Below are 24,772 nucleotides of genomic sequence, written 5' to 3'. Positions count from 1 at the left end.
CTAATACTGTGATCTACTCTGGGGACCTGCCTGACCCAAAGTATAGGCTTTACCTATACTACGCCAAGGGCCATTTTGATTACGTTAAGAGTATGCCCGGTTTGTTGGGCCGCTGCTACTATTGCACAGTATGCAAGAGAGGGTACGACACCAAACTACAGCACAAGTGTGTGGACGTATGTTATGGCTGCGGTGAGGTGGATTGTTCCCCTTTGGTACCCCCACCAGAGCAAGACCACCGTTGGAATTGGAAGTATTGCTCCGAGTGTAACAGGTACTTCCGTACCCCCAAGTGCTTCGACAACCATAAACTTGATAAAACTAGGGGATTACCCAATAAGAAGAATGTTACCCCACGGTCGTACTGTCAGATGTACCATAAATGCGAGGCGTGTGGCAAGCGTATCGATATGGTAGCTATCCAAAAGGAGGGGGTATCACATGTGTGTGGGGAGTACAAGTGTACCGTTTGTAAGGAGGTGGTCCCCCCTGACCATTTGTGTTACGTGACGGTGGGTGCTGATGCTCTACCAAAGGATAAAGACGGTGATGATGGTATGCACCTTATCGTTTTTGATGTTGAGGCTATGCCATTGGGTGATAAACACGAACCAAATTTTGTGGGTGCTCAAAAACTGTGTGACACGTGTAAGGAGTGGCCAATGGATCGTTTGGAGTGTACCACGTGTGGAGTCCGGAAGCACAGTTTTGCCACTATCCAAGCGTTTTGCGACTGGTTATTCGGCGGTAGTAATGCCGGGTACACCTGTCTGGCACACAATTTCAAGGGCTACGACTCCTATTTTATTTTGGAATACCTTTTTGAGAATGGTATCAAACCCAATGTTATCTTCACTGGCGGTAAGGTGATGCATTTGAAGGTGGACTCATTAAACATCGATATGAAGTGCACTTTGAATTTTTTACAAATGCCACTGAGTAAGCTCCCCAAAGCTTTTGGGTTTGACCATGTCACTCAGAAAGGTGTATTCCCTCACTTTTTTAATACTGTCGAGCACCAAGACTATGTGGGGCCTATGCCCGATTTGAGTTATTACGACTTACGGAGTATGAAGGAGGATGACGCAAACGCTGTCGCTCAATGGCACCAGGAGCAAGTTACCCGTGGGGTTGTGTTCAACTTGAAGGAGGAGCTCGCTAATTATTGTCACCAAGATGTTGAGGTACTGAAGAAGGCTGTGGTAGCTTTCGATAAACTCATCATGGATGCAGTGGGTCTCCACCCGTTCAAGATAGCTATCACCATAGCTTCGCTATCAAGTCGAATTCTGCGCTCGAAATTTTTGGAGAAGGGCACAATTGGTCTAGTCCCTTTACGTGGGTACCGTGGGCACGATGTGCAGTCTTTGAAAGCACTACAGTGGCTGAAATACCTGGAGCGTCGTGACGGGGTGTGTATCCAACATGCTGGGAATGGGGGTGAAGTGCGTCTAGCTGGTAGAATTAAAGTGGATGGTTATGCTGCTGACACTAACACTGTCTACCAATACCAAGGCTGTTTTTACCATGGGTGTCCTACTTGCTTCCTACCCGACACTGTGAACCCCTTGACACACACTACTATGCGGGAGCTCCGCGACCACACACGTGCTACAGAGTTACGCCTGAGAGCTTTAGGGTATAATTACGAGGAGGTATGGGAGTGTCAATTCGACGCTAGGCTGAACAGTGATGTACAACTGCAAGCCCTTGTGGGGGAGGTGGAGCATTCGATCCCCCTCAACCCCCGTGATGCCTTCTTTGGTGGCAGGACAAACGCCATCCAATTGCATTACGAGGCGAAAGTCGGTGAGGGCGAACGAATACATTACTACGACTTCACATCCTTGTACCCCTGGGTAAACGCTACTTGCGAGTACCCCGTTGGTCACCCCGACGCTATTGTCACCGAGGACTTTAATGAAGACCTCCACGTGTACAAGGGGCTCATGAAGATCCGTGTGTTACCTCCCCGTGACCTCTTCTTCCCAGTCCTCCCAATCAGGGTCAACCAGAAACTGATGTTCCCACTGTGCCGCAGTTGTGCCGAGATGGAGGAGCAAGGGGGCTGTAACCATTCGGATGAGGAGCGGGCCTTCACAGGCACGTGGTGTCACCCCGAGGTGTTCAAGGCTATTGAGGAGGGGTACACTGTACTCCGTGTTTACGAGGTATGGCACTGGGAGGAGTGGGAGCGCTTGTTCAAGGGTTATATCGATACCTTTTTGAAATACAAGCAGGAGGCCTCGGGGTGGCCAGCGTGGTGTGACACCGATTCGGATAAGCAGCGTTACATTGACGAGTACGAGCGACACCAAGGTATCCGGTTGGACAAGGAGAAGATCGCAAAGAACCCAGGCCTCCGCAGTGTGGCAAAGATGGGGCTAAATTGTATGTGGGGGAAGTTCGGGGAGCAGCCCAACCCAAGGCGAACCAAATACATTAGCGAACCTATAGAGTATTTTGATTTGCTGACGAACGATAGCATCGAGGTGAACGATGTGTTCATTGTGAGTGATGACCTTATCCAAGTCCACTATAAACTGGGGGAGAGATTCCAAGAGTTGAAACCACATACTAATGTTATCATAGCAGCCTTCACCACAGCGTTTGCACGGTTGGCGTTGTTTGGGGTGATGGAACGCCTAGGACCGCGGTGCCTGTATCATGACACGGATAGTGTCATCTTTCTACACCGCCCTGGGGAGTGGATGCCACCCCTTGGTGACTACTTAGGGGATTTGACTAGTGAGTTAGACGAGGGGGATTTCATCGACTGTTACTCCTCGACTGGCCCAAAGAGTTATGCGTATACTACTTACAGTGGGAAATCTGTATGTAAGGTGAAAGGACTGCACTTGAATGTCCGTACGGCGGGTATCGTCAACCAGAAGACTATGATGGAGCTCTTGGCTGCTAAGGAGGGTGAAGAGCGCCACGTTGTTCTCCCTTACACCATTGTCCGTAATACGGCTGCTAGGACCTTGCACACAATACCAGCGCATAAAACTTTTAAAATGGTGTATAACAAACGGGTGCGTAGGGGGATGTCCACCTACCCCTATGGACACTACTCACTGTAAGTCTATTAAATAACTGTGGCAATGGCAATAAAAAAAAAAAAGAAGGTTCCCCATCTGTGGTGGTCTGTGTCTTATTTTCGCATAAATAAGGGGTTGGGCACGGTTAGGGTATCACTTGCGGCATGGGTTGCTTTGGTGCGGATCCTCTCCACCCTCGTTTCGATTGTCGTACGGCGTTGGAGCGCATGCGCTGCCTCTTTGCCTGTTGCGGGGGCAACATCAACATTCGAGACTCGCAACTCGATGGCAAAGCCCCCAACGAAAACGAAAGTGGAAAAAGAGTATGGTACGAAGAGGGGGAAGAGGAGGGGGAGGGTAGCAACGATGGTAGTAAGGAAGAAGGAGGGGAGGGGAAAGAAGATGACCAAGAAAGCTACCTACCATCTTCTTCATCAGATTTATTACAATCCGGAGCATCCAGCAGCCTTGGGGGGAGTGGACAAACTACTCCGAGCGGTACGTTCCAAGGGGGTGAGTCGTGCCCAAGTGGAGGCATGGCTCAGGACCCAATCCACTTACACGGTCCATAAACCCTATAGGCGGCGTTACTCGCGCCAACGGGTGATCGTGAATGGAATGGACGAGCAATGGCAAGCGGATTTGTGTGACATGCAAGCGTATAGTTCGGTGAATGATGGGTACAAATACATACTCACCGTGATTGACATATTGAGCAAATACGGTTGGGCAGTCCCTTTGAAAGACAAGACAGGTCCCCAGATCGTCAAGGCGTTTGAGAGTATTTTCAAGGGTGGACGTCAACCTGAAAAGCTTCAAACGGATGACGGGACTGAGTTCAAGAACCGAACATTTCAAGCGTTCCTTAAATCTAAAGGGATCCATTACTTCTCCACGCGCAGTGAGCTGAAAGCCTCTGTGGTGGAACGGTTTAACCGTACCCTTAAGACTTGGATGTGGCGCTGGTTTACCCATAAGGAGACCCGCCGGTACATTGAGTTGTTACCCGAGTTGGTTGACAACTACAACCACTCCTACCATCGTAGTATTCGCCGTGCCCCCGCGGATGTAGTTACGTACGACGATGCTCAGGAGGTGTGGGGTGTCTTGTATGGGAGTAAGAAGACAGATGTGAAGACCAAAAAGAAAAAAAAGAGGCCACCACCGAAATTCCATGTCGGGGAGAAAGTGAGGATCAGTAAAGTCAAGCACATCTTTGCCAAAGGGTATACCCCAAACTGGACAGAAGAGGTGTTCACGGTGGGCCAGCGGTACAATGACCCGAAACAGAAAGACTATGCGTACCGTCTCCGTGAGTACGACGGGTCATGGTTGGAGGGGCGGTTCTACGAACCTGAGCTGCAACCTGTCCACATCGACGAGGAGGAGGAGCTGTACCGCATCGAAAGAGTAGTCAAGACACGTGGGAAGGGGAGGGGAAGGGAGTACTTTGTGAAATGGCGCGGTTGGCCCGCCAAGTACAACAGTTGGGTATCTGCCGAGCAAATGCATAAAATCGCGTGAGCCGTGTGCCCCCCTCTCAGTTACTCTCATGCACCATGACGAGTAGTCAAGAGCCATTCTACGTCACGTTGCCCAGTAACGCCATCGAAGGTGCTCTCCCTGGTAACATCATCAGTGATTTTACCATACGGACGCCAAAGACGTTTGACTTACGTGATGGGAAGTGGCAAGTGGGGCTGGTGCACCTCATCTACCCTAGGTCGTGGTTAAAGTTCCCACCCGAGGATAGTGATATTTGGATCTACCATAAAATCCCTGACCCTGATTGGTACGCTAGTTGGGCTAGTAAGGACGACCCAAACGCCCTTATCCCCCAAGATAAAATAAATAATAAATGGACGCATATTAAACTGGACAACTTCCAAGCCCCAAAGTGGCACCAAGTGGCCTTCAACCTCAAGAAAGCGGTAGACCAATTCAATGCGGATAGGGAGAAGGTGAGAAAGCAACTTGGTCAAGGTGATGTGGTGGATGTGCTTGTGGCGATAGACACATTGACGAAACAGACCAACATAGCAATAGCGAAAGGGGACCAACTTCTCCTACGGCCACGGGTGGCTATGGCTATAGGGTATAGGCAATGGATCTCGGGGGAGTGGGTCATGCAATTGCACCCTGACGATGGCATCCTCCCACCCAATTACCAATTTGGTCCAACCGAAGCACACAGGACCCTGTTGAACTGGGTACCCTTCAGCTACGACGCCTTGAGCTTGTTCCCGGGCTCCGAGGACTTCAACCCCCCGGCCTCCCGACCCTTTGCCTCCAAGGAGTCTGACATTACCATCGAGGACCTACAACCTTTCCAAAACATGTACGTGTACTCCAACATGTCTGAGGGGAACCTCATCATTGGGAGTGATAACAACAACCTCTTGCGTGTGATAACACCTGAGGGGGGCTATGGTGGCGCAGCGGAGCGGGATTTTACCAATCCCTATTACTTTCCGATCCGTACCCAACTCGTGGATAGGACCCACTTCTATATAACTGACGACCAGGGGCAGCCCATCTCATTCCAGTCTGGCGCAGTGGTGGGGACATTGCATTTCCAACCCGTCCCTTTCATTTGAACTATGGCGAACAGGGAGTACATACTTTGCATATCCAGCTCGGACCGGAAGGAGGGTGGTGAGATTGGTGATTTTATCGTGAGGTGCTCCCAGACGCTTGACCTACGCGATGGGAAATGGGAGGTGGGAGTGGCTTCTGTCAACTACCAGCCCCATTACGATACCTTCTCCGGCGATGAGCACGATATTTGGGTTATGTGCAAGCACCTAGACCACCAAACTACCTCACCCTCGTCAACAGCTGTGCCTTACTATCAATGGCACCGAATAACCCTTCGGCGGACGAAGATGGCCAACTGGTTGCAGTTGACCGCGAACTTACGGGAGACGATTGACGGCTTTAACACGTCTAGACAAACCACGAGGCAAGCACTACAACAGGGTTACCTGGACTTAGAGATGGTACCTGACGAGTACAACGAGAAAGTGATATTCAAAGTGGGCTGGGGTAACCGTGTGTTGATACGGAAACGGCTCGGAGAGAGGCTCGGATACACTGACGCCGCTCTCTCAGACCAGGGGCCATTCTACGCTACATTATCACCCCCAAACACTGTAGGGGGTATCACTCACCCTATAGTGATAAGGGGGCCCCTCCCCCCTGACTATCCCATCACTGAGAGGGAGGCCCCAAACCTACCGGGGTCTGTGGTTAGTCCGCACCTATTGCCCAAATGGACTGTGTTCGATTGCTCCCTCCCTCAACCGACGGGAGGAGCTGATGTCCGCGAGTACCCATCCAAGTCCCACCCTGTTTTTGACGTCAAATCTTTCCAAAACATGTACTTGTACTCGAATATCACCGACAGCAACTACATCCTAGGGAGCAGCACGCGGAATGTATTGCGCGTGATGGTTGACAAGGGGAAGCCCGGTGAGAGAGGGGTGGAGCGGGTCTTCGACCGCCCATTCTACTTCCCCCTACGCCTACAACTCATCGACGAGATCCACATCTATATAACAGACGACACTGGCAGAACAATACCATTCTTGTCGGGGAGCTTCGAGGTAACACTTCATTTTCGGCGTAAGGGATCGTCATGGTCTCGCTCTTAGCTGGACTAGCAGCACCTCTTTTAGCCCCTCTTCTTGCTCCTCTCTTTGGTGGACAAAAAGGGAGTGGCTCCCACGCAATAGCCAACGCTGGTATAATAAATGGGTACGACATTAGAAACTCACCCCCTTTCATCGATATGGAGCAACGGGGGATGGGCAGCCAAGCGTTTCGAGGTGCCCCCCTTGGCCAATTGGGGTGGGGGAACAGCCACGGTGAAGCGTTCAGCGGTCACCCTGTGGTGGTACAAACAGGGGGTGGCCTTGGGTCACTCAACACAGACTTACCCTTCGACGCCTCAGGGAGTATCCCAATTGGTCATACGACATTCGGGTCCGTCTCCCCTAGCACAAAGAGACAAATCGCCCATAGAGTGAAAATTACGCCAAAAACTGTACCTCTCGGGGCTCCCCCCACAAGGGGTCCCCCCACGAGACCAAGGAGAGGCCTCCGCCGCCGCCGTAAAGTCACACCCTCCTACAGGCGCCAAAGGGGTGGGGCAAGACCTATGGATATCTTCGACTAGAGAGAAAAAAAAAAGATAAAACTGTCTACAAGTGACGTCACACACCCAGTCCACACCCACCCTTGCCACGAGGAAGAGCTCCCCTCCTACCATGAGTACTGCCCGTGTTTTCGATGGGTCACAGCAGGTGGCCAACCCTGGCGTGGGGTTGTTCACCATGCCAGCTACAGACGTGGCTTTGAAAGATGGAAAGTTTATCCCCTACACACCCACCGACGAGAGCTCCGACCACATTGAGTGGTACATTTACCCCACTACCACCTACATTGACCTCCAAAAAACACACATAAAACTGAAAGTCAAGATCACCAAGACAAGTGACCAACCCCTCGTTGCCGACGAAGCTGCTGCCTTTGTGAACAATGCTGGCCATTCATTGTTCAAACAAGTCAAGGTTGAGTTGAACAACATCCCTGTCACTCTACAAACGGACTCGTACCCGTACAAATCCTACATCAGTAACCTACTCAACTACACAAGGGAGGGACAAGACTCCTTCTTAGGCCTTAGTCTTTGGCATAAAGACACGGCAGGCGCCATGGACATTACCGCTGTATCGGGGGCCGAAGCAACGAATTTAGGCCTGAAAAAACAAGCCGGTTACACAGCTGAGAGTGCGGAGGTTGGTCTGATCATCAACCTAGATGTTGATATCTTCAAGTGTGGGCGGTACTTGTTGAGTGGTGTCCCAATGAGGATTAGGTTGGAGATGTCAAAGGCAGCCTTTGCCCTCATGGGTAGTGGGAAGTTTGTCATTACCCCAGGCTCAACCCTCCGTTTGTATCACGTCACCCCCACAGACACTGTAGCACTAACTCACGCCACTTCGCTGGTCCAGCACAAATTAGCCAAGTACCCTGTGACCACAGCTGTGGTTAAAACAGAGCAGATTGAGAACGGAAAACTCACCAAAAGGTTCAACGACCTATGGAACGGACTCATCCCAAAGCGAATGGTGTTTGGTATCACCACCAACGCCGCCTACGCCGGGGCCTACGCCAAGAACCCCTTCAATTTCTTCTTGACGAACATTACTAACATTGAGTTGCGGGTGAATGGCGTCAAGACCCCCTTCACTAACATCAAAAACATTGCTGGGGACGCTATAGATTTATACTACATGATGCACGAGGGAATAAATGGCAAAACGGCACGCGCAAAAGGCTTGAACATCGACCGTGACGAGTTTTTTGGCGGGTACGGATTGATTGTCTATGACCTCACAGCCGCAGGGAACGCCTCATCCGGGTACTTTCAGCCACAGTATAAAGGTACGGTGTCACTGGACATAACCTTCAGTACAGCTCCCACCGAGGTGCTTACAGTAGTGCTGTACGGAGAGTTCAACAACGCCATGGAGATAGACGCAGCCCGCAATGTAATGTACACCATCCAAGGGTAAAGGACCAGAGAAAAAAAGGGGAGAAGACATGGACGCCGACCTCCAACAGGACGCAATGTCCACAGAGGAGCTGGAGGTTATTGCCCTCAGTGACCGTCATATAGAACCTGTGTTCGAAGGGGTGTACCCCTCGGACCTTCTACCAGCCACTATCCCTGAGAATGGGTATGGCTACTCAGCATACATCATGAACACTGACCCTAGTGGTAGGCCTGGTACCCACTGGCTAGCAGCCTTCTTCACACCTGACCGTTGCGAGTGGTTCGACAGTTTTGGGTTTGGCCCTGAGGCATACGGCAAAGTAATGGTGGACTTTTGCGCTTTGCGCCCCCGGCTGGTGACGAACCCACACCGTCTCCAAGCTTTAAACTCAGCCGTGTGTGGACAGTATTGCCTATTCTTCCTGTACCACCGTACCCGTGGGGTTACCCTAAGGGAGATTGTCTCAAAGTTTGGTAGTCAGTATAATTGGAACGACCAAGTAGTGTGTTCGTTCGTGCACGACCTAGTGTGCCATGGTGCTGGTAGGGATACTGCCCAACGCAGGCGATGCCCTTGGCGCCAATGCGCTGTGAAACAACACCATTTAGTGCTCGGGGACAGTAACAATAACAATAGCAATAATAATAATAATTATAACAACCACAACCTATGGATGTGGCCCTAGTGTAGAGTGGTTTACCATAATAAAAAACATGTAATGGGTACCCTGTGTCTTGACTCATTATTCCCCATTGCTTATATATACGGGTGAGGTTAAAAAGTGAACGGCACTAGATCCCCCTAAGCACCCCAGGATGGAGGACCGACGGTTCCGTTGCCCATGTGCCATTATGGTAGTTGGCCCGAGCCAATCAGGGAAAACTACATGGGTGCAAAGCTTGTTACGGCAAGCCCCTAGAGCTTTCGACAAACAATTCCATAAAATAGTTTGTTGTTACGGACAGTGGCAACCGAAATACGATTGGTTGCAGAAAAAATTAGGGGTAGAGTTCCACCAAGGGCTACCCGACTCTGTCACTGACCTGTTTGGGGAGCACGATACCCCTGGTTTGCTCATCATAGACGATCTGATGGAGCAAATTGATAGGGCTTTGAAAATCTTCACCCAAGAGTCTCACCACCATGACATCACAACTATATTCATCTCGCAGAACCTATTCCCCGGCGGAAAATCACGCACCGCTTCGATCAATAGCCATTTCTTTGTATTGTTCAAAGACCCTAGGAACAAGTTAGGGATACGTACGCTGGCGCAGCAAGCATTCCCGGGGCAATTAGACTACGTCATGGATGCCTACGACCAAGCCACTAGAGAGCCCTACAGTTGTCTGTTGGTCGACTTCCACCAAAAAACCCCCGACACCCTCCGTCTGCGTTCCAACATCTTACCAGATGAGTCCCCCATGTATGCCTACCTCCCCAAAAACTCTAGGGGTGGGGAAGCATATATAGAAGGTGAAGAGGGGGGAACTACCTCAGTCAACGATGCCCAACGTAAGAGGAAGAGGTCCAAGGGGCGAGTGGACCCCAACGACTCGTGTACGGCCTACGGCAAGCGCAAGGCGCAAGGCAGCGGGGTACACCCGCGCTAAGTACAGGGCCGAGGCACGGTACAACAAACGCCTCGGGTTGGAACCACCCACACCCCCTAGCGGGGTGACACCCCTCTCTTCATCTAGCAAGTCATCACCATCGTCCCCGCGCTCATGGACCAAGTTTGCGCCACGGACACTTCCACGAGGAAAACCATCGGGGTCACCGTCATCATCATCGTCATCATCATCATCATCGTCACCACAACCACAGCCAGCACGGCCACAACCGACACCACTCAACACTCTCCCAACACTCTCCCCCTTAGCCTCGTCAACCCCAATGAGTCCCGCCAACCTACCACAGTCAACTCCCCCTTGGATGGGCTACTCGGGTCTATCCGATATGTCACTACCATCATCCCCCTGGAGGGTAAACAGTGACCCTGCCAGAAAGCGGAAAAAGAGAGTAGGGATACCAAAACGGGCGTCAAGCGCTATGGGTCGTATTAGTACTAAGAAAAAAACACCACCACTACCACAGGGAGGCCTTCTCCAACAGTTCCTGGATTGGGGGAGGAGTAACCCTAACCCAGCCCCCGAAGCAACTGCGATTGACGATACAATGGTGGACCAAAGTCAGTTACGCTCGCCGGGGAGCTATGGGTCACCCACAACATTCTCGGTGATAAGACCAAGAGGGTCAGAGAGCACGGTCCCCACACCCTCCACACCCTCCAGAAGTACCCCTCGCTCCCGTAGGGGGTCAAGGCGCAGGGCTGGGGGTAGTGGGGGGAATGGAGGTGGGGACGAGGGTAGTGGTGGTAGTGGTAGCAACAGGGGTAGAAGGGCCAGAAGAGGGGGAGGTGGGAGAGCGACCACAACAACAAAAAAGTGCGTCACCCAAAAGAGGCGCCGCGCTGACGGGACCAATGTCACCAAGACAAAGTGCGTCACCACCCAGCGTGTAGACAACCAACAAGTTGGCGGCGGTGGAAGTGGTACTGCAGGGGACTTACCATGGAGGTCAGTTTGGGTGTAAAACCCATAAATAGCAAGCGACAAACACCATTATGCCACTCCGCTATGGCACGTCGTGTGAGAAGGACCCGCTGCACTAGGCGGAAGAGAACAGTGTGTAAGAGGAGAAGAACAAAAAGGGCCCCCTACCGTTACAGACAGAGGAGGAGTAGGGGTGTAGGGCAGCGTGGGGGGTGGCGGTCCGGAGATTATATTGGTACTATGGCCAACACAGTAAAAGACATTGCGGACTTATTTTAGAATAAATAACAGGGCGCAACGCTAACCCCACCACTCCGTCATGCCCCCGAGAAGGAGCGGACGCTTTGCGAGGAAACGCACCAAACGTACCACACGTGTAAGAAAGGGGAAGAGACACCTTGGGGGAGGAAGGAGACAAAGGGGTGGGTCAAAGCCTTGGTCCATAGAAAGAAACTTGTGTGGGATCCAGTGACCCTATAAATACCACTAAGCCCTTACCCTCGCAACACTCCACCATGGTACTGAGAAGGAGCGGACGCTTTGCGAGGAGGCGCACCAAACGTAGGCCCCGGAGGCTGCGTACCCGTAGGGGGTTGTACGCCGGTAAAACGACACAATGCGGCGGACGTTACCGGAAACTCTGGGTGACAGGGCACAAATTGGATAAGGTTGACCCCGCATGGTTGTAACCACCCTATAAAAAGAGGGGGGACACTCTACCGGTACCATTTCACCATGTCACGCCGGCTGAAGAGGAACGCCAAGTTCCTGCATGACCTCACGATTAGCAAAGGTAGAGCGAGACAACATCTTCTAAAAAAAGCCTCTGGCGAACAAGTAAACGCCCTGGGTGAAATCGCCCACAACCTGCTAAAAGGCAACATCCCCCTCAGCAAAGTACAGCGGAGCAAACTAAGTGTCCACAAACACAGGCTACGCGCCCTAGCGGACAAAAGACTACCTGCAAGGGAGAGGAAAAAAGTGCTCGTAAGCCAACGAGGGGGGTGGGGTGTCCCACTCCTACTAGGAGCCCTAGGAGCTAGCGCGGGGGTGCCCCTGCTTCAGAAACTAATCAGCAAAATATAAATAGGACGAAGGGGCCCCACCCCCTCCAGTCCACCCAAGATAGCCAGCATGTCGACACAAAAGGGGGGAGCCTACCGTATGGCTTTGGTGCCCGAGCATATGGCAGACCTACTCGTGGCCAGAGAGAAGACTACCATGTCACCCCAACTACAGATTGTGGCGCGACTGGACAAAGATATACAGAAAATCTTAAACAACAAAACATTACCATTGGAGGTGAAAGTACGCCTCTACAACACAGCACTGACGCAATGGTTAGATTGGATCCAAGAAGCCAAGGAGAGTGGAAAGGGTGGGAGTAAAGAGACTGGTGACCAACTGAGGACTCCCCATGGCCTCCCATCGCCACCAAGCGGTTCACCAAGCACACCCTTTGGGATTTTACCAACACCGCCCACCAATACACCAAAGAGTAGAATCTCAAGGCCATTCCCGTGGAGAAACGCCAAACGGCGCCTACCACCGCTACCTACCACCACTACCCCAAAGCCAGCTGGGAGTGGGGAGAGGAGAAAAAAACTGAAGAAAACAATAGAAAGATGGGACGACCTTTGAGGGGAAAGCAACACGCTGTTAATGTACGGTTCTCTTTTTTAATAGCAATAAAAACACCTTAATACATGTGTACTGTGATGACCCTTACTAGTAGGTCCTAGTTAGTTCAAGTAGGCTCTTCTTCTTCTTACCCCCTCCCCCTACACCCTCCTTTACAACCCCCACACCACCACACACAGGGTGGGTACATTTCCATATCTTATTACACTCCTCTACATCCTTTTGGAGGTTGTAGCACTCCTCCCATTTCTCGTAGCTAAGACAGTTCTCAGGGTCGGTAAACATGCACACACGGCGTTGATTGGTCTTCAGCCACTTGCCAAATAGATAGACCTCAGCCTTGGGACAGTGCTTGGGGGTATCGGAGAAGGTTGAGTAGAGATGATGGCTGCATGCCCTCTCGTGAGCACCCGTCATAAAGCTTTCGTGCACGTTGCTATAGTGCTCATGCAACTCTTGGTACTTGGGGCAACCGAACACCTCCAAATTCACAAAAGGGATGCAAAGCCCCATTAGGAGTCGGCGCTCACAGTTGCCCCCCTTGTACCCAACAATCCCTCCTTGCCCGTAGATGTCGTACCACCCCTTGACGACACGCTCCAGCTCGGCGTGAGGGACGCTGTAGCCAGCGGCAAGGTCAAATTTCAGCCCGGTGACATTCTGTGTGACATAACGTGCCATCCTCCTGTCTTTTTGGGAGAGCTCACTGTACCTCATTGGGAAAGTGAAGTGTCTGCCAACCACTTCGTCATTGTGATGGAAGAACCCCACCTCCTTGCAATGAAACACACCATTCACATAAAACCCATCTTCGTCGAGGACACATGTAATGTTCTGGAAGACACCTTCTTGCGCAACACAAGGTTCAAAGGGGCCAAGGAACGTGTCGTGGAAAGGGCCGCGTAGTACATAATCAGTGTAGTCCAATACGCCTGGTATCATTCCCCACTCTTCCCATCCACTGACCCATCTTCCACTCTCTTGCTCTCCACTGGGATCTTTCCCTGTAGCCATTCCGTAAATTCCCAACACAATAAGGAGAAAGTGATACGTGCGCCAAAAAAGAGACCAACCCCAAATGAACACCCCCTGACAAACGAAGTGAAAGCCTCCTCCCACACTGGCGCCATGGATGCACAAAGAGACGCACTAGTGAAACCTCACCCTTTTATATAGGTTTGGGAACGCACTACAGGCCAATCAGCATTGAGATACAATACTGGCCAATCACACACTTTATTATATCACAAAAAAAACACCTAAACCAATAAGAAAGTAGCGTCGCAAAAACCTAGACCAACCACAGCACACTTCCCAAAAACGTCAGAGCTGACGTCACCCCACAATCGTATAAATCACAGCACTCACCCCAGAAACACTCTCACACTAGCACAACTATGGCTAGGACATCTCACCTAGAGCCCCCGACTAAAAAGCTCTGCGAACTAGCAAAGGACATATACAACTCTGAGAGGCTGGCGTGTATCATTTGCCAAGATGACAGGATAACCAGTAACACATCCCTCACTCTATTGACCCGCCTACCCTGTTGCGGACAATCATGCCACCAACAATGCTTCTGGAAATGGATACACTTCCATCGCACAGAAAGTATTACATGCCCACACTGTAGGCACGTCTACCCAGAAACGACAAAGGGAGTTGTCCTATGGGTCGACAGTAACTTTAAGCCCATGTACGACGACCACCCAGCGGAGCAAATCATCGTGGAGGAGAAGACCAAAATACAACCGGCCTTCGACCGTTTCAAAAAATTCATGGCACTTTACCCAGCCCACTACAGGAGCCGTTTCTTTATTGGGGTAGTGTGCAGGAGATGTGAACCCATCGCCAAAAAAATATGCGAGACGGAGGACCGCCACGACTTCGAGCTCCCTCTCTTGCTCCCACGCCGCTCCATAAGCACTTTGTCCCACCAATACAACAACGAAATCACCAAGTACGGAGAATGGCTTTGGGAAGTAGACGCAAACAACGAGTACCATTGGCTCAGGGAGGACGTCACTCCCCCACCACCCCCAGAGGGGCACGACAAGAGAGCCCAATACGAAAGCGATAGGGTAGCCTTCATGGAGAACGTGGACACCTTACTCTTTCATCCACAACCCTTCGTCCATGCTTTCAAAGATTCCTACGCAGCATGGGACTTTTACCCAACCGGTAAATGGGTATGGGAGACCTACGATGTCACTTTCGTGATACCACCACCCCCCTATGGCCACTGCCTATGGGAAGAGTACGCACGGGACCCTATAGGATGGTGCGCACGCGACCACCCCTGGAACCGCGACTACCTAGAACAAAACGACGATATCGACGATGACGAAACGGAGGATGAGAATAATGACGACTCACTACTCCACTCACTACTCAACCCTCCCACCACTTGGGCAGAACGCTATGGGGAAGACGAGGACGGAGACGATAACGAAGGGGAGCTAATGGGGGTAGGCCCAGCCAACCCACACTACTCGCGCAGAACCCAAGAATACCGTGCCCGACAAATCGCACTGACCCTAATGCAAGTACGTGCAGATCACCAAAACAACAACAACAACAACAACAACGATGCCGAAGAGGTGGATAGGGAGGCAGCCACACGGTCACCATCACCCAACGAACAACAGGTGATACAAGAGGATAATAAACGGCAAAGCCGCTTAGCTTGGATAATAAACTCGGTGGGGGGGTCACTAATAATACTACTAGTACTACTATTGGTGTTGCTAGGGTAAGAACACAACTAACACATTACTCCCCCTGCAGGTTGTGAGCGATGTACAAAACAGTGAGCAAGTTGTCTACAACCTACGCAGGGGGAGGACAATACGCCCCTTCCCCACTAACCAACGAAGAAGAAGACAACTCAGGAGACAACCGTCACCCATCCGGATACGGGTACCCACTACCCAAAGCACTGAGGAGCGCCGACAGAACCTGATGCAACGTAGCCTATTGCAGCGTAGGGGACATCCACCCCTTCCGCGACTACGCCTGCGCCTGACCCCACCACCACCACCATCACGTCTAATACCACTACCTCAGGACGCTACAACACAACCATCCGGCCCCCAACAAGGACCAGAGGTACAGTCGCACATGGGACCAGGCAACGTACGTTATATGCTGGAGCGTATGTCGGTAAACTATCCAACCTCCCGTTCCTCTTTTGTAGACCCAAGAACCTACCCAAGAACCTACGAACAGGTCAGAGCCCACATAGACGCAGTGGTACAACGCCATGTAAATTCCATAGAGGACCCTTCCCAGATTACACACCTCCCAACGGATGAAGATATAGAGGAGTTCCAGCGCTTTAGTCTAGGACTGATAATGGACACTTACTACGAATAGGGGGGAGTGGTCAAAAAGTAGTATTGTAAAAACAACTTCCTCTGCTACATTCTTTTTTATTAAAAAAATTGCACAAACTGCTACAAGCATAAGACTAGTGTTCTCTCCCCTCACCCTACTCATCCTTGTAGGGGAATGTCTCCACTATACCAAGGGCGACTTCACGCACTAAGTGGAAGGCTGCCTTCTTCGTCTTCTCCCCTTTCCTTATCAGCTCTGGAGGGTTGGTGCGTCCATCAACCCAGTCTTGCATCATCTCTATCAGTTCGTCAGGGGTGAGGAGAGCGAGTACCGCACCGACGTAATTCTTGAGGTCTGGTAATGGTGGCGGGACCCTGAGTACTGTACTCAGTAGTTTACTCCCGAACCAAATAGCATCGGTGGCCTTCGACTTCACGTGGTCGAAATATTTAACCCAGCGTTGCCTGTAGAGGTTTGGGTCTGTAAAGTAGCTCTCGTTTGCGTCACACCGGAACATGAATGCGTCGACGGCTGTGGCAACCACTTTGTAGATGAAGTAGTTGGTGGCTTGCACCAATTTGTTGACATCGCGGGCGTCGGGCATCTCAAACGTTACCCCTTTGGTGGTTTCCCCCTCCTTCTTCAACTTGCACCCCTCCTTCTTTGCCTTGTCCCCATCCTTCTTCACCTTGCCCTCCTCGGTGATAGGTATGTCCAATGTTATGCTAGGGATATTCAACAGGGTTGGACGTTGCGCTTGCATACACCCTGACTCCCATGGATTTATGCAGCGGCAGACGGCTGGAGATGGTATTTTGTCGAATGCTGCTTGGTAGTCTTCCCCCAGCGCTTTCACACGGCGTGCCTCCCTCTCCTTGTACGCTGCCACGTCCTCCTTTCTTATCTTCGACCACTCCTCCCAATCGTAGCCCTTCCCCCACACGGCTGCATGCTCCATCCACGCCTCTAGCTCCATATGCACCGCTTTGTCGAGCTCTTTCTCGTCCCAGGGGTTCTCCAGGCTCCTCTCCGCCTTTAGTGCCTCCCTGACTAGGCGCTTCTCCTCACCGTCACTTTTTGCCACCTCGAGGTGTTGCGCTTGTACTTTTGTCTCAGCCATGTTTTTTTTTTTTTTCTCTTCTCTTAGCTGTGAGAGATGATCTGTGCCTTCCCCTAGCGCCGTTATATCCTTTCCCGCGCTGACGTCACCGTGACGTCGCGCGCGCGCCAACCAATCCTGGGACCGCGTGACGTCACACCCCTCACCATATAACTCGAACCCTATTGGCTAACGCTAACTGTGACGTCACACACCAGACCATATATCCACCAATCAGAATCCACCTTGACCACCCCTCCCCTAGCAGACCATAAGCAGACCATGTATACTAGTGATACTACTAACGTAGTTACTCCTAAAAAGCACTCTGCTTTGAGCAAGGTTCGTCTGTGCTTTTTGTTAATATATTTAATATACTTTTTACACTATCTATTCTCCCCATAAAAAAGGGTTTTCTAAAGATGACAACATATTAACGGCTCCATAAAAAGAAGTCATTTTCTGTTTGTTTTTTTTGGGGGGGGGGAGATTAGAGTGGATTTCATCCATTTATTTATAAATATATGTTGTCCGATTTAATATGCGACCTAACTCTATAAATTTTTTGAACAGGTTTAAAATGTATTGGGGTGTAATATTGGAAAATAAAAGATATATGTATCTATGATTTGTGCTTATATGGCTGTATTGGGTATCGCGATCTATTCTATTTTTATATAATTGCTGCGACGTAGGAGCAGCATACTAATCTTGACATCGCTTTTTAAAACTCTCTTTCCTTTCCATTCACGAGCACGTGGCAGAATATATGCGGGTGTTTGGTTCGATTTTGGTTTGGGGTCTTGTTCCGCAGCCTCACTTTGAAAAATGAGGCCGCGAGAGACTAGGACTAAAATTTCAGTTTGACAGATTGACAGACGAACAATCGAACATTGTGCCATGTTTTGACATGGGACTCGTGATCTCTCGTACGGTGTTCGTGGTCAATAAATCAACAAGATGAGTGCACAAACAAGATTTTTAGAGCACATTTCGGTAAGTTTGGAAAAATGTTCACTCGTCAGTTACTTGGGACGAGTTACCACAGCTTTCAAAGAGTGTTGAAGGAGAATTTAATAACAGTTTCAGACCGATTTTGCCGACTTATGAGCCGGGTCAAAAGCAAAACGAGCATCCTAACTCAATGCCTAAATACTCTAGCTCACTTGGAATGTACGGCGTTTTGGAAAACTTATCAGTTCAAAACAATGACCCAATGCCTTCTAGTAATTGCTGAAGAGCATGCAACAAGTTTTAGCAAACCCAAGTGATGCTAAAAGGTGAAAAACACCTTGACAGAAAAGCTTATACTGTAAAACAATCAAAACAGATTATTATATCGTTTTGTTCGTAAATCCAGGCTGTTGTGTTGTTTTTAAAACTGACCAAATAGGACGGGGAGGAAATGGATAAGCAAAAAAAAAAAAAAAAAATCCCTACCAATGTTTTTTTGGTTTGTAATGTGTGATCAGGAAAGACCCATTACCGCCTTGGGCTAATTTCGAGAAATTCCGATTTCCAGGGGGTCAAACCCCATTTTTCGATAGGAACACTGGCTATGGATCTTTGCCGGAACTTCCGGCAAGTCGCACAACATAAGTATCAAATTATTATACATCGTACTATTTCCATTATGATTGGCTAAGGGCGCGAGTTCTTTGAGATTCACGAGATTTTAATAATCAGGCTTCCTTTGTCTTAGTGCAAATCGAATACAAATTGTGTTTTCACGAAAGTATGATGTACTGAATAAGACTATTATTGAATTAGGTTTTGTGCTATCCTTCTTCTTGGCCTGATATCACTTTTCTCGACACACTTTTCTCATTAATTGCTTCGTTTCCTCACTTAGTAGCACAGCGCAGCATTTATAATCTTGAGTATAGAACACTACACAACACAACTCCTAGTAATACTAGTAAAATCAGAGAGCCTAACTTTCCTGCCTTATTCTGCTTTGTCTGGCCGACAGGATGAACCTTCCACGGTCGACTTTGTCCTGTTAGACGCTCCGCTATCATGAGCCCGCTGTTGGCAGCATTTTCTAGAAGCGGAACTCCTGGTAGGGAGTATGCGCCAATATACCTAAAAATAAAAATATGTAAATATATGTAAAAATAAAAATATGTAAATTCGCGTTTAGGTTTTTTTTTATCCGAAAAGGCCACCTTTGAAAAAAGATAAATACAATCCAGCCCCTGCAATACTTTTCCCAGCTAGACCACGTTGGTTATTTGACAGAGGAGTTGCCTGTTTGTTTCTGCCCCTACATGCCATGCTGATCTATATTATTAGGTACTCGAATGAGTCTCATTCATTTAAAAAGCCGATACGCCCCTGCCAGGGCATAAAGAAATCCGAATGGAATCCAAATGGAAAGAATCCAATGGGAACGCGTTTCCTTATCAAGCTTTATTTTAGTACTTTGTGTTAAATGAAAACCTCTAGACGCAGTGTTTCCGGTACCCTACCAGACGTTGTCTTGACCTTGGATGGCCTTCAGGTTTTCTAGTGCTTTCTCTGTCTCCACCGTGACCACGGGCCGCTCAAAGTAATGATATCCATTGGGCTGGGAAACGCAACGACTGGATGTCAACAATAAAGGTCTATATATTATGGATTATACGAAAACAATCTTTTGAGGCACAATTCTATGACCAGACAAATAGGTTAAGACGAATATTTGCGCAATAATAAAAATGTGGACATTTTAGCGGTGTTTGAGACAGATTAGTGTGCAAAAGAGAGTAGGGAAATTTTGAGAAACGATTACCGCGGCGGCAAAATTCAACAGCAGCACGTGTCTTGGGTATCATATTGAAAAGGGTATTATTTGCGAAGATCCTTTAGTAAAAACCTACACACAAGTGGGGTACGCGCTACCCTGCTAGCAGAGCTTTCTTCCTGTTTTTTTTTTTTCTTCGGCTCATTTATCCGTGTCTCGTCTCTGTTCTTTCGCGTTCTCGTTTGTTTGTGTCCGCAGGAGAAGACTCTGCGGTAAGCTGCTATGGTATTCTTTTGAGCATGCGTGAACATATTTTTTCTCCGAGTACTGACCAAAAAAGGATGTAGCCAAAAGCCAAGGCGATAACAGTTGATGCGAGAGGCGATAGCAGTAATGCGATTACTCAGAGAGTAACCGAGCATATACTACTCAAATATAAGCGTGCGAAATAGCGATTAAGTAATATGAATGTCCACAGTACCAGAATCTTGTCTTGCCGAGGCTGCACCCAGGGGTTCCAAGTTTGAAACACAGGGAACCCATCTCCACATTTATCCATTTTAAGAGGCTGCGAGATGTTTTGCCACACAGTGCACATGATGGCCCCTCCTGGAGAACAGTCACACAGCCCATCCTTATTAAAGTCCCTGATGTCTAGGCCCGACTTGATCTGGATCCCCTGAAGGTCACCATGTTGTTCCTCTTGTCCATTCGGTGTGTAATGAGGACTCGCTTTGCGTCGCTTTGTCTCAGGACAGTTTGGTTGGATAAAGAAGTTTCCAATCGTCCAGTTTGATTTATCAAGAGGCATCAGGCGCTAAAAATTGATATCATAGATAAAAGCGTTAGGTGAATTGTAGAACATTGCCTTGAGTGTAGACTTTTCAACACGAGGAACGCGACCATCGAGTAAACATATCTGACGGAGTATCAAAAGGCGTAAAGATCCCAACCCTGTCTCTCCCGGAGAAATATAATAATGCTTCGACATAATTCGAAACAAAGCAACTGATAGACAGGAAGACTAAATGCAGAAATCACATGGAAGAAGGTAAAACCCCAACCCCCTCAAGTTAGTTATTCCCCTCTCTTCATCAAAATACCCCCTCCTGCCTCCTAAAGAATTTTACCACACGCAGGCACACGCGGGCTGAGCAATCCAAATACCTACTTCATCGCTGTGAACCACCATCTCACTCCATACGTATTTAAACGAACTCAGCGTTTTCACGTGATCAGCACGTGCATTCGGTACCAGCTTGACCGCTTGATTTGCCTGCGTAGCCATAATCACGTGGTCAAAGTCAACCACAGGTAATCCGTCAGCGTGAATAGCAACACTCAAAAGTTTTCCGTTTTCGTCGTGATTCGGTTTGATATATTGGACCTTGACGCCCACGTGTTTCTCTTTGACATTCTAGAAGGAAATGAGTTCACGCGTGACTTGTCGTGGGTGTTATAAGTGTTCGTGCTTCTGAAATTGCGTCAATGAAAATCTCAAGAAAACTATTGCATAGAATCAAACCCTCAACCATTTTCGCGTATGCATTGTGTAGTTTCAGAAAATATCCATACCCCCCCCCCCCCCCCCCATTGAGGGGATTGCAAATTCCGGGGGTGGGGGTTTCAAACGCCCAGGAATTTCCAAGAGGGGAGGGGTGGGGGTAAAATGCCTTTTTTCCTTAACAGTCACTGTATTTTTTTCCAGGGGTTGGAAATTCCAGAGGGGTGGGGGTCATACCTCCGACTCTCTCATTAGGGTGGTATGGATATTTTCTGGAACTACACAATAGAAAGAAACCCTAAAAATCAGGAAAATAACGTTGACAAAAAATGTATACAGCAAAATGAGTCAACTCCAACATAGAAAGTTAGACTGATTGTAAAAGATGCAAATGCGTGCAAATAATAACCTCAAGTCGAGGCTTTCTTCTAAAATTACAGTTAATTTGTTAGAACAGAACCTCGACGATTTTTTTTACCACGGTACCTTCGCTATCATGTCTCCAGCGGTTTTAGTGCCGAGTGTCATGCGCCGGGTAGACTTCCCCGTCAGCATTAGTGTGTTGATGTAATCCATGACTACCGTGATGGGATAGTTGCGTACGTCTTGCGCAGAGCTTGTTGAGACAACTGCAAGCGGTTGAAAATAGTTTTTATGGAGAGCGAACAAGTCAAAAAACACATTACATGCAAGACATTATTATCAATTTGTGTCCGGTTTCGGTCGGTTCAAGAGCATATTGGTTAAAAGGCACCTAATAAAACTTGATTGAGCTAACTGGAAAGTTTTCATATTACATTGTCCTGATCGCTTCTTAAGGGTGTACTGACATTAGTGTTGCTCAGTAACGACGTTGCTACGCTGGTGGCGTTGAGCGCGCGCATAACACGGAATTCGTCATTCACAAGCTTTCCTGAAGTAAAAGAAACAAAAATTTGCGTTTCAATTTCCCCAAAATTGATATCAGCCTTTTCGGGTGATGATTTTTCCATACTTTGTAAAAACGAAGATTCAGCGGAGATTTATTCAAGCCAATCTTTTTGAAGCCAAAGTTTTCAATTTTCACTACCTGCGCGCGCTGCAAACACCGGTTGCAAACGCTCGCGCACGCACTGAAAATCTTATTTCAAAGTAGCGCGCGCTGTATCATAATTTTAAAATACTTTTTCAATTTCCATCACGACATGACGGATATCGTTCCTTTGAAGTGTAAATACCACGAAACACTATTGGAATTTGTTTATAAACTTCATTTCAATTTCATCATGTGAGATATAAGTGTGTCTGAGCAGGCCGGATGTGCACGCGCGGGCTTTGTTTCACTTCCGGTTCTGCGTTTTCTAAAAAAAAGTTTTTTTGTCGCCAAATTATTTCAAAACTCAATATTTTTTCTGTATTCTTTTTTATTAAAACCTCCTTCATATAGCCAAGCATGGATTTAGCGTTAATCTAACAGAAACCAAAAATATATCAAATATTCTGGATTTCAGGACCTTTGAAAAATCATAAAAAACAATTACTCAATCATTTCTAAAACGCATGCTTGGCTTAATGCACCCATCCCTCAAGATTCATGAAACGTATTCAATATTTGATTTCGAGCAAAATATTTGCTTTTATCTTTATCTATGACGTCACATTATGATGTCGCGGGGTAACGTCATCATAATAGTCAGCACACTTTTGTTGGTCAACTTGGCAAATATCAGTCCCTTATGACTTTCTACAAGGCTTTTATGCTATATTCAATTTTCCTTAGCAACAGATGTCTGTACACCCTTAAGCTCACACAGAAAGTATTTTGATAGTACCAAGATGGCAACACCTGATAAATAAGACACTGAATAACACTCTGGAGGAGGGTGTATAGTGCAAGAAAATGGTGCATAAAAAGTGGCGGATCGTTCAAATTTATGGAACATTTATGAAATTTGGCACAGTGATAGAGAAACTCACTGAGCAATTATGGATATGCACCCACCTCCAAAACTGTATAATTACATTATTATAGAGGTGGAATCAATTTCCCTGAAAACCTGAATAAAACCAATACTCTTCATGTTACGATCACAAAACTTAACCCAGTGATGGATATTCACATGAACTACAGTTTAACGAAAAAATAAACCACGCCCCCTTGATACTTACAGTTTTAGGGGGGAATAAATTATTCCTTCAAGCAGCATTAAACCCAATACCATTTATTGTACAACTTTCAAACTCCACATAATTGTTATACTCTTTACAAAACTTCATTCGAGATATGGACCCACGCCCAGATGCAAATTGCTTATATAGAGTGCCTTTTCAATACAAACTGACTGTGAGAGCTAAGATTCCATATACTAACCCATAATGGTATATTACAATATATTCCTAACCGTATAGCCACGCCCTTATTGTACTTACAGTTATACTAGAGATTACATGAAGGCGGTATATCGCTTATATAGAGTGCCTTTCAATACGAACTGCGAGCTACAAATCCACATACTTAATTATATTGGTATATTGCAGGATATAGTCGAGCGTATAACCACGCCCATATAGCACTTACAGTTATACTAGAGACAGCATAAGCGTAAAATATAACATACATATAGCACGCTCATAATGATCAATAAAAGCACAGAATTGTTGTTCGACAGGAGTAGTCTTGTTGCGTAAAATAATTCCACGATGTCACAAGTGTACTTACAGTGCTATCAGAAATGAGATAATTGTTATTATTAGCTGTGAATTAGACTTCTCCGGGTGCAAGTGTGGTGAATAATTGCGACGTTGAATAAATGGCCAGGGAGGTGTTGAGAGAGTAATCGGAGCACTGCATATTAAAAAATAGAGCACTATCAACCTGCCAGTCATAACGGTAGGAAGAGCCACTCCCAGTACAAATCAAATGCAGAAAAAAGGCATAACTTCTTTGTAAAAAGTTGAAATACCAAGCATGCATACTGTATGTGCTAGTTGTAAAAAGACACAGATCTTTTTCGAAATCAAAATCGTCTGGTTTTTTTTTTTCATACCTTATGAATTATCAAACCTGTTAATATCACTTTTTAGTATTTTCGCAAAGTACTGGCTTTTATTACGCTCTAGGGCCTAGGACGTATTTGTTTCAAGACTATTGTTTAGGAACGTGCATCATCGATTATTTTTTATTTTACTTGTTCCATGATCAATTAATTCAGAACTGCCTTTGATAATTTCTTCACTCAAACTTTTATGGATGTGAACAGACCTCGTTCTTTCTTGGAAAAGGTAAAACGAGTGCGTGGAATGTCTGGGAGGCGTTCCCAGAGGTCTCATC

The 24,772-nt window shown here is 47.9% G+C and overlaps 2 protein-coding genes across 3 annotated transcripts in view; one reads left to right on the top strand and one right to left on the bottom strand.

Annotated features, from left to right (window-relative positions):
- Window positions 1-24,772, bottom strand: part of LOC5514463 — a 38,820-nt gene that overhangs the window by 9,146 nt on the left and 4,902 nt on the right. Inside the window, exons 4-8 of one of the 2 annotated variants that reach the window (XM_001634562.3) lie at window positions 21,949-22,091; window positions 21,130-21,375; window positions 20,440-20,775; window positions 19,705-19,802; window positions 18,891-19,318 (exon numbers count right to left, since the gene is read on the bottom strand). In XM_001634562.3, the coding sequence (XP_001634612.1) occupies window positions 19,102-19,318; window positions 19,705-19,802; window positions 20,440-20,775; window positions 21,130-21,375; window positions 21,949-22,091 (1,040 nt within the window). In that variant the 3' untranslated portion in view covers window positions 18,891-19,101. Of the gene's footprint in view, window positions 1-18,890; window positions 19,319-19,704; window positions 19,803-20,439; window positions 20,776-21,129; window positions 21,376-21,948; window positions 22,092-24,772 lie in introns of those variants that run through there. The other variant, XM_048732356.1, reaches the window with a different exon arrangement.
- On the top strand, window positions 15,324-16,183 carry LOC116617323 (serine/arginine repetitive matrix protein 1). Its single transcript, XM_032379955.2, has 3 exons — window positions 15,324-15,446; window positions 15,586-15,906; window positions 15,995-16,183. The coding sequence occupies exons 1-3, from the start codon at window positions 15,339-15,341 to the stop codon at window positions 16,040-16,042; spliced, it is 477 nt and encodes a 158-aa protein (XP_032235846.2). The 5' UTR covers window positions 15,324-15,338; the 3' UTR covers window positions 16,043-16,183.

Source organism: Nematostella vectensis, chromosome 1, assembly GCF_932526225.1.
Source record: "Nematostella vectensis chromosome 1, jaNemVect1.1, whole genome shotgun sequence".
Taxonomy (NCBI): domain Eukaryota; kingdom Metazoa; phylum Cnidaria; class Anthozoa; order Actiniaria; family Edwardsiidae; genus Nematostella; species Nematostella vectensis.
This window is presented reverse-complemented; position numbering and strand designations above follow the sequence as displayed.